The sequence below is a fragment of the Notolepis coatsorum genome (assembly GCF_963971535.1).
Source record: "Notolepis coatsorum genome assembly, chromosome: 1".
In the NCBI taxonomy this organism is placed as follows: Eukaryota; Metazoa; Chordata; class Actinopteri; order Aulopiformes; family Paralepididae; genus Notolepis; species Notolepis coatsorum.
Genome location: NC_140165.1, coordinates 307085172 through 307098871, shown reverse-complemented (window position 1 = coordinate 307098871; position 13700 = coordinate 307085172). Strand labels below are relative to the sequence as shown.

Genomic DNA, 13700 nt, shown 5'->3' with positions numbered 1-13700 from the left:
AATGCGACCTAATAAAGGTGCCGGAGATCTCAAAGCTCACATGGACACAGAAAAACATTAAAAATAAAGCTGTGCGAGGTGAGAGTTTGATGGCAAAGTTGACCGAATTTATTGAAGTATGTAGCTATACAGAGAGAGAAAGAAAATCATTTAAAACCATTTTGATTATGTTTTGGTTTGATTTATGATGATATAAGATATGATACAATCATTCTAAGGATTATGTGTGTAATAAAAAAAAAATTACACAAATTTAAATGGTGCAAATTTGAACAAATCCGAATAGTGCACTTTTAAATTAGTATCTTTGTGAGGTTACTGTTTTATAATTTACATTACATTGAAAAAATACAAAGATATATATTTTTAAAGCCGGATTTTCTAATACAGAAGAGGTATTATTTAAGATTACTTTATGCATAATAAAGCATGTTGAGTAACTTTGGTTATAGAGAGATATTATTTTGTTATATAAAATAAAAATATTAATAATAATTTTCTATTCATACAGAGGAGGCATTCTTTAAATATATAAAAATGATAAAGCATCTTTGAGTAAACTTGGAGTATCATCTTGAGGCAGGTGGCAGAGTGTCCTCTTTTTTGGAAAACACAATATGGTCACCCTAGCAACTTAATTGCTGCAGCGTATATGGTAGCGCTAACATTAGCTTCTCCGTCCATGATCGAATCAAACTCACTTCAGGTCGCCAATGTGGGAGTGCAGGAAGGATGAGACAGCAGACGGTGGTCGAGTTCTTCCCTTTACTTCCCAACATACATGTATATACATAGAGACGTTCGATGTAGAAGTGACAGCGTTTCCCAGAATCCAGAGTCTTAAAGGAGCCCTCACGCCGCTCCTAAAGTCCAGTGAATGTCTGTACCATTGTGAGTGATAAGTGAGTCACCACAATATATTAATAATTAATCATTAATAATGAATAATTATCATTTTTAGCTGGGCGCAGTTTTTGGCGCCCCTCTCTAGGTGACGCTCTAGGCCAGTGGTTCTCAACCTGTGGTACACATACCACCGGTGGTACTTGGGCCCCCTGCTGGTGGTACTTAAAAAAACTTGAAAAAAATAATATTATAATTTGTGTTAGATAACCTAAGTGGGGAACAACCACGAGATCACTGTGACAGAGAGTAATGCAGTCTAAACAGTCATACATATTTTATTCAACAATTTCAAAAAAAATTAAAAAATTTGACTTTTATTTTTTTGTAATGTCAGATAAAAAATAAAATACTCCCACTTTTCTGAAAAGAGTTGTTGTTAAATCTGACATTACAAAAAACAAAATCCATCAAAATCAGTGTTGTTGCTAATCATTGACACATGCTAGCCTGTAATAATCCCCCCCAGAAAAATCGACTTTGCATTTGATATTGAAAATATTTCACTTTCTGTGTGTTTTTTTAACAATAATTTGTGATGCCATCACACAAACTGACATTTAAAGTGTTACAATTCGAAAATGTATTGAATATGTTGTGGTTATGACTTATGATCATGGACTGAAGTTTAATAAAAGATTTATGAAAGAAAAAGTGGAAAAAAATGTCAGCATATAATATTTTTATGGCGTTTTTGAAGAGGACAATTTAGTTCCCTAATGGTAAGAGTGAGTATTTTTTTCAATCTGACATTACATTTGTTTTTAAATCCATCAATATCAGTGTTGTTGCTAATCATTCACATTATGCTAGGCTGTAATAATCCCCCCCAGAAAAATCCACTTTGCATTTGATATATTGTAGATATTTACCTTTTTGTGTGTGTTTTAAATTTTTTTTACAATCATTTGTAAAACATACAAACACTGGCATTTAAAGGGTAAAATAAAAAAAATGCCTGCACCAGAAGGCAGGAAATTAAGGCCGTTTTCACACCTGTAGTTCGTTTGCTTTGTTCCGATTCAGGGAGACACAGGGACTATAATGATACAATGTTGCACTTGTCCCTTAGTTCGTTTGTGTTCACACGGCTGTGTTAACAGCGGACCAAAACAAACGCATGTCGCACGCGCGAGCAAACTGTCACTCATTGGTCAGATTTTGGGGTGCTGCCCCCCCCCCCCCCCCCCCCCCCCCTAACCCTGAATCTCCGCGTTACATTGAAATCGGGGAGGGGAGAGCGGGGGGAGCAAATGAATGAATGTGGATGAGAGCCGTGATGTAAGTGGTTGCAGATACGGCTGTGGGGGTGCTGGAGACATGATCGAATAGACTTGTATGCGCCAGAATCTCCTGAACACGGCGCAAGCCATTCCTAATCGATAGGAACTAAATCGGCAGCGAAAAAGCCCGTTTTTAAGCAGAGCATCCCCCATGCACATGCGCAGATTGCCCACGGATTGTGATGCAACGCACACCCGCCCTGGACTGTTCCATCAGAGGGGGGAGCTTCGGTGGCCAGTGTCCTTTCAGCCGAACAGGATAATGAAACAATGATCCCACTAAATGACCAGACGCCTTATGGCGACATCTACAATTACCTCATTGAGTCTCCAGGTAGACTAATGTTTATATTTAAGTGCAATGGTCTGTAGCCACTCACACTGGCCACCGAAGCTCGCCCCTCTGATGGAACAGTCCAGGGCGCGTGTGCGTTGCGTCATCATGCAGCGCGTATACAGTACGGCAAGTGAGTTGTGTCGGTTTGTTAAATCGATTGCATTCTCACAGTGTACGAGTCGCGTCGGGTTCGTTTGGAAGTGCGCCGAGACCACCCTCTCTAGGTGGTCTCGGCCCGCTTGTTTTGTTCCGCAACAGAATGTGATTGCTGTGTTCATATATGCCCAACTGAACCGAAATAGGGGGTAAACGCTCCAGGTTTCGGAACAACAGCTCCAAACGAGCTAGGTGTGAAAACGCCCTAAGTCTTTGTAACAAAAAAAATCCTGCTGGGGGACCCCCAGACCCCCGCTTAAAAAGTGGCCTGACTGGGGCTATATTTCACACTATATTTCCCAGCCTGAAAGAAAGAATTAAGTACATTTGCTGAAATACAGTTGTTCTTCATTTTCTCACTTGCTATGTGAGAATGTTAGTTATTATGTTCTCAATGCCCCTTGCATTGTGTGGAAGAGTTTGCTAGTTCTAGTGCTACCCCTTTGTAAATTGTGGCTGTGTCTGACAAAAGTTAACAATAAATAATGTTATTAGGAATACATTTGCCTCCTGCGTGAACTGTGCAGAGCTGAATAGACTGTATTTTAACGTCGGTCATATGGTGGTACTTGGAGAGCCAGCTACGTTCTCAGGTGGTACTTGGTGTAAAAAGGTTGAGAACCACTGCTCTAGGGCGGCAACCGCCTATGTCGCCTATAGGAAGCTCCGCCCTTGGTTTACACAGAGGATGACACACTGTTTGTCTATAAAATGATAAGCCCGGAGTGTGAGACAGAGGAAAGGGGAGGACAGAGGACAGCTATGATGGGTTTTGAGGACACGTGCCTGTTCTCCTGTTTAATGTTAATATTGTTTCCTTCTTCCTCCTCCTCCTCCTCCCCCATGTCCTCCACCCTTTCCTCCTGCCGGTTACAGCAACACTTCCATCTGAACGGGATGCACAGGGCCGGCGACGTGATCCTGGGGGGTCTGTTTACCGTCCATTTCTACTCCGTCTTTCCCCAGCTGTCCTTTACCTCTGAGCCACAGCAGCCCACCTGCCACGGGTAAGAGTCTCCCTCAGGTCGTCCTGATCTGTTCAGTAGGTAGGTATTCTGAAATCAAGGTATTCTGAAATCGCCCATCAAGAATTGTGGTGGTTTTAACAGTACAGCTTGAATCTCAAATGTCCTCTTACAGTTGAGATATTATTTAATTTGTTATTATTTATAGGCATGCACAGCTTTTTGGATTGGATTTTCTATCATATTAGTCATATTTGTATATTTCTACAAGCGACTGAGTGGTATTATTATTATGATTATTATGATAATTATGATCATTATTATTATTAGTAGTAGTAGTAGTAGTAGTAGTAGTAGTAGTAGTAGTAGTAGTAGTAGTAGTAGTAGTAGTAGTAGTAGTAGTAGTAGTAGTAGTAGTAGTAGTAGTAGTAGTAGTAGTAGTAGTAGTAGTAGTAGTAGTAGTAGTAGTAGTAGTAGTAGTAGTAGTAGTAGTAGTAGTAGTAGTAGTAGTAATCGTTTTCAGTGACATTTTGTTGTGTTAGTTTTGACATTCTAGGATTCAGACAGGCCCAGACCATGGCCTTCGCCATTGAGGAGATCAACAGCGACCCCAACCTGCTGCCTAATGTGACTCTGGGATATCATCTCTATGATAACTGTGCCAAGCTGCTTGTGGGATTCCGTGCTGCGATGTCACTGGCCAGTGGCAGAGAGGATGAGATTCTACTGGATGAGAGGTGCATGGGATCCCCACCGGTGCTGGGAATCGTGGGTGACTCCTCTTCAAGGCGCTCTATCGCCATCTCCAGGGTCCTAGGTTTGTACCGCCTGCCCATGGTAAGTTTCCCTGTTATTATCCATGATGATGAAGTCCACGATGGAGATAAATGATATGATCTTCATGGGATAAACGTTAACAACCCTATTTAGAGTTCAGAGTCTTGCCTGTCTTTTGCAGGTGAGTTACTTTGCTACCTGTTCCTGCCTGAGTGACCAGAGACAGTTCCCTTCCTTCTTCAGAACCATCCCAAGTGATGCTTTCCAAGTAAAACTCTATTATGCAATACTAAAACAAGCCTAGAAATACATACCAATTTTAATTAGCTACCTTTTCCGTATAAAGATAATATTTGGTATAAGCTTGCCAAATATTATCTCCACTGAACCAAAATAAAAGAATGGGGTGCAAATCATGTCCTTTGTTTTTGTCATAACTGGACCTGTATATGTTCTCAGATTAGATTCGATAAAAATGTATTGTCATTATACAGCACAAGTACCTTACAACGAAAATAAGTTTGGCATCCAACCAGAGTGCAAATGTAGCAGTAAGTGTAGTGCTAATCAGATGTATGTACAGAGTTGTAGTATAATAAATAAAGACAGTATGACTACTACTGGCCAGCAGAGTAACTAGTAAGAGTAGGATATGTACAAATATAGATATATAGTAAAGGACTATGTGCAGGTAAGTACAGACAGGTGTTAGGACTATGTGCAGGTAAGACAGTATATACAGCATTATTGTACATGCTATCATACAGAGCTATAGGTTATGTGCAGGTGTACAAGCAAGTATATAGAGAGGGGTTATATGCAGGTATATTCAGGCAAAAATGGGTATATATATTCCGTAAATATAAAGATATAAATGTAAATATGCAGAGTATATGGGTAGAAAGTGAAAGCAGTAGGTAGGTAGGTAGGTAGGTATAGGTATGAATAGACAACGACAGGATTGGATATTCTCCATTGTAGCAGAACTGCCGAGGAGATTTTCCACAGGGGAAGAAAAAAAAGATTCTATCTGAATCCCCGCGGCTCCCTTTCCCCGCAGGTGCGCGCGATGCTCCAGATTCTGAGGCGCTTCGGTTGGACCTGGGTGGGCCTGCTGATCAGCGACGACGACTACGGCTTCCACGCCGCCCGATCCTTCAAATCCGACCTGGCCGAGTCCGGTTGGGGTTGCCTGGCCTACGTGGAGGCTCTGCCGTGGGGTCACGACCCCGGGGAACTTCGGCGGATCGTCGGTGTGATGAGGAGCTCCACGGCCCGCGTGGTCATCGCGTTCACACACGAGAGAGGCATGCTTCCCCTCATGGACGAGGTTAGGGTCGAGACACCATACAAGTCGGTACACAGTGGCAGTGGTGGAAAGTAACTAAGAATTTTTTGTCAAGTACTGTACTGTAAAATTTCGAGCTACTTGCACTTTATGTGAGTATTTTCATTTTAGGGAACTTTATACTTTTACTCCACTACATTTCAAAAGAAATATTGTACTTTTTTACTCTGAACCCATCAGTTACGTTACTTTGAAGAAAAGGATTTTGCATAGAAAACATAATATATATATAAAATACAAAATGTATGACGATTATATACTTTCACACTTGAAGCCCGTCAACTTCAAGAGGACGTAATCAGAGCAGCATGACTGGACCACATACCACTTTAACATAACCTATAGAGGTCAATGGATACACAAACATCATGTAGAATGTGTACTTTTACTTTAGATACTTAAGTACATTCAATAGCAAATACTTCTCTACTTTTACTTAAGTCGAATTTGAAAGGAGGACTTTTACTTTTACCAAGAGTACTCATTTATCTGAGTATTTCTACTTTTACGTAAATTAACTGTGTACTTCTTCCACCACTGCACAGTGGGAAGCGTGAAGAATCACTGGCATTTTTATCTTCGAATGAAAAAGGAAGTGAAATTGACAAGCATTATGGTAGCAGTGACTGCAGCCATCTCGTCTTTATGTCATGATCTTTTGTGGTGACAATGGATTTCGTCGATAAAATGTGTACTATATAAATATGATGTCAGACACATTGTGTTTCTGGTTTATAATAAACACATTGTGTCTTTTTTTCTCTTCCCCTTAGAAGTTCACAGTAAACATCCATCTATCCAGACTGACCGATCTTTTATTAGATGATGTTTTCTTTTAATGATTCAGATGGCTATATAACTCCTCAGTCAATACATATTGCTTCCCTCTGGACATACTTTATAAAAGACAAATTTTACTGGATTTTTACTGGGCTTGTATCAAGATACTATATACAGTACACTATTTACCTACAATTCTATTGATGAAATCCTATCAGTGTCATAACTTTATTCTAGCTTTGTAAAGGCTCTGCCGTTACCGTTACTTCAAGTCATTCATTCATTATCTTTTGAAAAATGTTTATTCAAATGTTTGTGGATTAATTTCACTGGAGCCTGAATCGCTACACTTTACACAAAAACGTCCACAGGTGTTGCAGCAGAATGTGACAGGTCTACAGTGGTTGGCCAGTGAGGCTTGGACGGCCTCCACGGGGCTCCAGACCCCTCGTCTGATGCCCTACTTGGGAGGCACCCTGGGCATTGCCATCCGCCGTGGAGAGATACCAGGACTGAGAGAGTTCCTGCTAAGAATCCGTCCTGAAAGCAACCATAACGACAGCCATGGAAACAGTATAGTGAGTGTTTATAAATCAGTCTTTACAATTGTCCAAAGCTCCACTTTTATCTTGCGTCATCATAACTCAGGATACAGTATGTTAATTCAACAAGTGTGTGTGTGTGTGTTTTTTAAATTAAAATGCAGATTTTGCACATTTCCTGGTTAATGTGTACATTCGCCATCATGTTGTTAAATATGAGAAGAACACGGCTCAGCCATGCAAGGATCTCGCACAGTCCTTGAATGGTGAGTGTGCATAATAAAGTCTTGATGAATAATTGAAACAGCTTAGTGATATATCGGATATACCAAGTGGATATCAACCCCCTCTTACTTCCCATCAGGACCAAGCTCCGGACCTGGGGCGACAGGGCCTTTGCTGCAGGCTTCCCCCTCCCTCTGGAATACCCTCCCCAGCCACATCTACCATGCCAACGCCCTACTGTCCTTTAAATCAGCCCTCAAAATCCACCTACCAACACCCTACCGTCCTTTAAAACAGCCCTCGAAATCCTCCTTTTCACCCTTGCTTTTGACCCATGTGTTGTGTTGTTTTGCTTTGCTTGGTTTCTAAGCCATACTGTAAAGCATTTTTGAGCACTGTGAAATTATTATTATTATTATTATTATTATTATTATTATTATTATTATTATTATTATTATTATTATTATTATTAAGTGTTCACTATATTTCTCTATTATAAGTCAGTGTTAGGCAAGACATATCTCCAGATTAGGGATACGCTAAGGTTTATGTTTAAACAACTGCGCTTAAAAAAAGATGTGGAGGCAGAGGTGTAAAAACAAGAATGTTCCGTGATGTCACTCTGCATTGAGGCAATTAAAGGGCTAGTTCACCCAAAATATACATATATTTTTTGTCCCCTACCCGGAGTGCTATCTATCCATCCAGATAGTTTCAGTGTCCTTTGTCTAGTTTTGGAGGTATCTGCCATAGATGTCTGCAGTCACTCAAATACAATAGAAGTGCATGGTACTTGGTTTGTGGTGCTCAAAGCACCAAACAAATCTAAACCAATGTCTCTTTCCAGAAATCATGACCCAGTTACTTACTCAGACCTTACTGTGAGCAATTTCATGTAGGAAACTGAGTATGAAGAATATCTTGTTATTATTTTGGGTGAACTGCCCCTTTAAGGCTCTTCTGCAATTAACACATTCAGGGCCATTGGGGGCTGTCTAATATCACTCTAGACGGCCAGCATTTCTAAATAGACTTGCATAGTTTGTGAGGCTGTTTGTAGAGCTAAATCTATACTTTATAGTATTGCTATCTGTCCATTCTCATTGTCAATTAAGACCATAAACCGTCCCTTCAAAATGGCTTAAAGGAATAATTTTTTCATCAATACGTTCTCATTTTATAGCATCTTGAATATAAGCGTTATATGGGATTTGGGCTGGGATATTTCCTGGAAGGCGAGATACAGGGCGCTAAACTAATAACATTAAATCGAACAGCGTTTCGGCTATAGAGAAGCTAGAGCTAAAACGCAAAATGCATATTGTCGGTATTGATGGTCCACCATGAATGCATGAAGGGGGGGGGGGGGGGCGGGGGACGTCGTTTCTGATTATTGATTACCAATAACCGCGTTAGCCTCAGTAGCCACATTCGCTGATCGGGTGGATGGCTATCATAACAAGGCCCGATCAGCGTGTAATTTACGTGAAAAAGATCTTACTGTGGGCCGGTTGGATCCCCAAAATGATTTCCCAGTTATCGATCGACATCTGGTAGATCGATATGTCCATTGGCTGATGATATATTCCTTTACTGCATAGTGAATTCGGCGTCGCAAAAGGTATTCCAAGCTACAGGCTGCACATATAGAATCCAGCTAACTGGAAACTACATTGAAAGTAAAAAAAAATAGTGCACCGTTCTGCCACAGGGCACACTGCATTATCGAGACAGCGCCCCTAAGAGGATCTGGCCAGTAATGCACTTTTCAGAATTCTAAGAGTAGGGTACTTCTGCAGTGCAGCTCGGTGACATTGAGTAGGTTATTAAAATGGAATAAAAGCCAAAACAACCTTGCCACGGACATGTCCGTGGATGGCCCTCTAGCGTTGGATTCGAAACACGGACATATCCGTGGTCGGGCGCCAATGTGTTAACACTTGACTCAATTCTCCAAATCTTTCATATGCATTTCAGTGGAGACCCTAACCTATATCACCTGCTGAAACATGCCAACACTTGGTGATTGATATCCTAATGTGTTTCAATTAGTCATCAAAACAAAATGCGTTTGGTGTGTTTTCTACCAATATTTACGATTGAATGTGCACATTCACCACAGAGTTGTTGAATGTACATACCGCATTTCACCGTTTTCCCACATTCCCGTTTTCTGCCATTCTTCTGCAGGTGAAGCAGTTTTGGGAGAACACCTTCCAGTGTAGATTTGCACCTCCACCATCAGAGTGGGCGGACGCCGGGGGAAGGTTATGTACCGGAACGGAGGACGTAAGGAACGCAAAGACGGGCTATTTGGACGTGTCAGACCTCCGGCCAGAGTATAACGTGTACAAGGCTGTGTACGCCCTGGCCTACGCCCTCCATGACATGCTGCAGTGTGAACCAGGAAGAGGGCCTTTCAGCGGCCAGAGCTGTGCCAGTCTGCAGAGGATGGAGCCATGGCAGGTGAGAGATTAAGATTCAACTGGACTTGAAGAAGTCTTTATTCAGGCGGCCGGGTAGCACAGCGGACTAAGCGTCTGTCTACCGCCGCAGAGACACTGGTATCGAATCCGGCTGTCAGCGGTGCCTCCGGCTTGGCCGGCCGTCATACTGGCACAATTGGCGGTGTCAACGGGAGGGAAGCCGGTGGGTGGTAATCTGGTTGTTGTAAACAGCGACTCCTACAGGTCGGTCAGGGCGCCTGCACAGCGAGGGAGGGAAATGGTGAAGGTAGTGTGACCTCCCACGCGTTACACTTCACCAATGAGAGTCCTTGCTGCCAGGTGAAAAGAGGCTGCTGGCTGTCTCCTATGTATCGGAGGAAGCATGTGATAGACTTCAGGGCTCCCTAGACCGGCCAGTGGGGGGCACATGCGCGCAACGACCAGGAAGGGGAGGGGGGGATTGGCATAACGACTAAATTTGGATGGGAGGAAAATACAGAAAAATAGGAGGAGAAAAAGTAAAAAAATAAATAAAAGAAGTCTTTATTCATAGCACACATTGCAACGTAGTCATGCAGCGAACACACTCGTGTGACGGGCGACACATTGGAACACACACATGCATCTCTCTTTGGGTCGCCGTCGCCGATGACATTGCGTCTCTGCGCTTGATCCATCCCGCCGTCCTTTCCCCCCAAGGGCAGTCCGGGAGCAGACATGGGCTGAGGCGTGGGGCCGCAGCCCACGTGACACCGTTAGCGATCTGTTCTGCATGTTTTTCCGCTGGGTTTATCTCTTTTTCTGGAGCGGAAACCCTTGCGAGCAGGAGGAGAACATGCAAACTCCACACAGAAAGGCCCGGGAGATACCCCCACCTGGGTACCTGGCAACCCGGCAACCTGGTCCCCAAGCGGTGGTGAACCCAGGATCTTCTTGCTGTGAGGCGACAGTATCAATTTACACTCCCACCACTGGGCCTTTCCCACAGTCACTGAGTAACGGAAAGAAGGCAGAAGTAACTTAAAGGGACACTTCGCAGATTTTCAACCCTAATCCTATCCTTCTGATGTGAAGAGGACATGTGGTAATCAACGTGCTCTGTGTCTCGAGAGCTGCGCCCTGGGAAATTCCTCCAGGTGATGTCACAGAGAGGAGAGCAGACCTCTGGCGAACTGCAGACACTGTTCCCTCGACTGTTTTCGACTGTATTAGAGGCCCAACTCGAGGAACATTGAAGAAATGGTTGCGGAAAAGAGTGTCTGCAGTTCGCTCTCGGAGGCTTGCTCTCTTTGCCCGGAGGAATTTCTTGAGGTGCAGATGCAGCTGAGCTCTCGGGACGCAGAACGGTTTAGTCACATGTCTGATAAATCCACATTAACCTTCTGTAGTGTGGTTGTGAAAGGGTTAAATTAAATATAGTGACGTTGATGTGATAGCAATTGCTCAGCGTGACAATTTCTGTGAATGTAACATAATTCATCCATTCTGCATACATTGTACCTGCACACACTCACTTTAAACATGAATTTGAAACACTTTTAAACATTACACTGTATTTTATCTATTTATTCTTACACATTTCCACCTAATTTTAGCATTTTGCAATTTTGTAAATTTTAGTTTTGTATAATGTATATTTTGTATAGTGGTATTTTACTACTTTACTCTTTTACTGTATGAAGCACAATCTCATGAGGTTCATACAGAACCAAGCATTTCACTATAATGTACATGTACCTTATATGTGCCAAATAAAACAAAAGGTGAAACTTGAAACTTGAATATCGTTTTCAGACTCAGTATGTCTCTGTCTCGCTTTCTTTTGCTCTCTTTGTCTCCCACGTGTCCAGCTTGTGTATTACTTGGACAGGGTCAACTTCACCACGTCATTCGGTGACCAAGTGTCATTTGACGAGAACGGTGATGCATTGCCAATCTATGACATCATGAACTGGGCGTGGCTCCCAGACGGACGTACAAAAGTCCGGAATGTAGGTGTGGTCGAGAAGTCGGTCTCTGCAGGTGAAGAACTCGCACTCGACGAAGACAGAATCTTCTGGAATTCTGAATACAAAAAGGTCCACTTGGCTTACTCAGTCAGTTAAATACTTTGGCTTGTGGGAAAAAAATATTATATAATGTCAAAATAGTGGAGAACTGAAGTTGATAATTCATACTTTCCCCTGTAGCCTCCTCGGTCAGTGTGCAGTGAGAGCTGCCCCCCAGGAACCCGCATGGCCAGAAGGAAGGGGGAGCCTGTCTGCTGCTTCGACTGCATCTCTTGTTCTGAGGGAGAGATCAGCAATGAGACTGGTTGGTATATTGGTATTATGATTATATTTGTCATATTTAAGGATACCGTATACTGCAGGCTACATATCCAGCATTTTAAGCACCATTTCCTTCTCTGTCAGACTCCACAGGGTGTAGCAGTTGTCCAGAGGACTTCTGGTCCAGTCCCCAACGTGACCGATGTGTCCCTAAGGTTGCAGAGTTCCTCTCCTACCATGAGCCTCTGGGTATCTCCTTAACAACAGCCTCGTTGATGGGTACACTCATCTGCTGCATTGTCTTTGGAATCTTCATCCGTCATCGCAGCACTCCTGTGGTACGCGCCAACAACTCAGAACTCAGCTTCCTGCTCCTGCTGTCACTCAAACTATGCTTTCTGTGCTCCCTGCTTTTCATTGGTCGGCCTAGGCTGTGGACATGCCAGCTGAGACATGCAGCATTTGGGATCAGCTTTGTGCTGTGTGTCTCCTGTATCCTGGTGAAGACCATGGTGGTTCTGGCTGTGTTCAAGGCCTCCAAGCCTGGGGGTGGAACCAGTCTAAAGTGGTTTGGTGCTGGACAGCAGAGAGGGACAGTTCTGGCTCTCACTTCCATCCAGGCTGCAGTCTGCATCGCCTGGCTGGTATCCTCTTCACCAACTCCTCATAAAAACACACAGTACCACACTGATAAGATTGTTTATGAGTGTGTGATAGGGTCCAGAGTCGGTTTTGCAGTGTTGCTGGGTTATATTGGCTTCCTGGCTATTCTCAGCTTCCTGCTGGCATTCCTGGCAAGGAATCTTCCTGATAACTTCAACGAGGCCAAGTTCATCACCTTCAGCATGCTGATCTTCTGTGCTGTGTGGGTGGCCTTCATCCCTGCTTATATAAGCTCCCCAGGAAAATATGCAGATGTGGTGGAAATCTTTGCCATCCTGGCCTCTAGTTTTGGCCTGTTGGTGGCGCTGTTTGGACCAAAGTGTTACATTATCTTATTGAGACCGGAGAGGAACACTAAGAAGGCCATTATGGGGCGAAGTACCAACAAGACATAGATCACATAGCCCAGCTATGATATGTCAAAAAGTACTTCTTCATATCTATTTTCTTCAGCACATAAAAGTGGTGAAGTTGGCTACTAACATTTAATTTAGCTCAATAGCTACATTAAATGATGGTAATTAATCATGTTTCAATACTGCCACAAAAATAGCATGACAAGTTGTTGCTGGTGAGCAGGGAAAAGTGGTTGAGTTTCAGTAACCAGCACCTTACAGTAGCACTCATGCCGTTGGAGTGCCGTGGATATATATATATGCTTAGGATTTATTGCGTAACAGAGGCGCAACTATGAACCATTCGAACTGTTTGTTGCTTGATGCTTCCCCCACAGCTGTGCCCAGAACATTTGGACATTATTGACTTATTAATATGTGATTGGGCGCAGCTGTGGATGGAGATATTTTTTAAGAACGCACCACGCGTATTACTGTTGGGCCAGCGGGGCAGCTCTGGTCCAGCTCTGTACCCCGGGTGGTGGCATTGGCATTATCACTTTTCCATAAATGTTTTCTTTATCTTCCCCTTCCCCATCCTTAGCTGTCTCCCCACGTTTGTTTTCCTTCCCTACCCCTCCCCCAACCACGGACCCGCTCTCCCTGATT

The 13700-nt window shown here is 43.0% G+C and overlaps 1 protein-coding gene across 1 annotated transcript in view; it reads left to right on the top strand.

Moving 5' to 3' along the window:
- LOC311225730 (uncharacterized protein) overlaps window positions 1-13091 on the top strand; it is a gene marked incomplete at its 3' end in the record, with an annotated part of 34422 nt that extends 21331 nt beyond the window's left edge. The window contains exons 10-18 of the mRNA XM_084311124.1: window positions 3365-3686; window positions 4187-4481; window positions 4603-4689; window positions 5482-5751; window positions 6921-7127; window positions 9507-9782; window positions 11614-11841; window positions 11953-12076; window positions 12178-13091. Of these exons, the coding sequence (XP_084167250.1) occupies window positions 3365-3686; window positions 4187-4481; window positions 4603-4689; window positions 5482-5751; window positions 6921-7127; window positions 9507-9782; window positions 11614-11841; window positions 11953-12076; window positions 12178-13091 (2723 nt within the window). The remainder of the gene's footprint in view (window positions 1-3364; window positions 3687-4186; window positions 4482-4602; window positions 4690-5481; window positions 5752-6920; window positions 7128-9506; window positions 9783-11613; window positions 11842-11952; window positions 12077-12177) is intronic.
- Window positions 13092-13700: the final 609 nt, after the last annotated feature.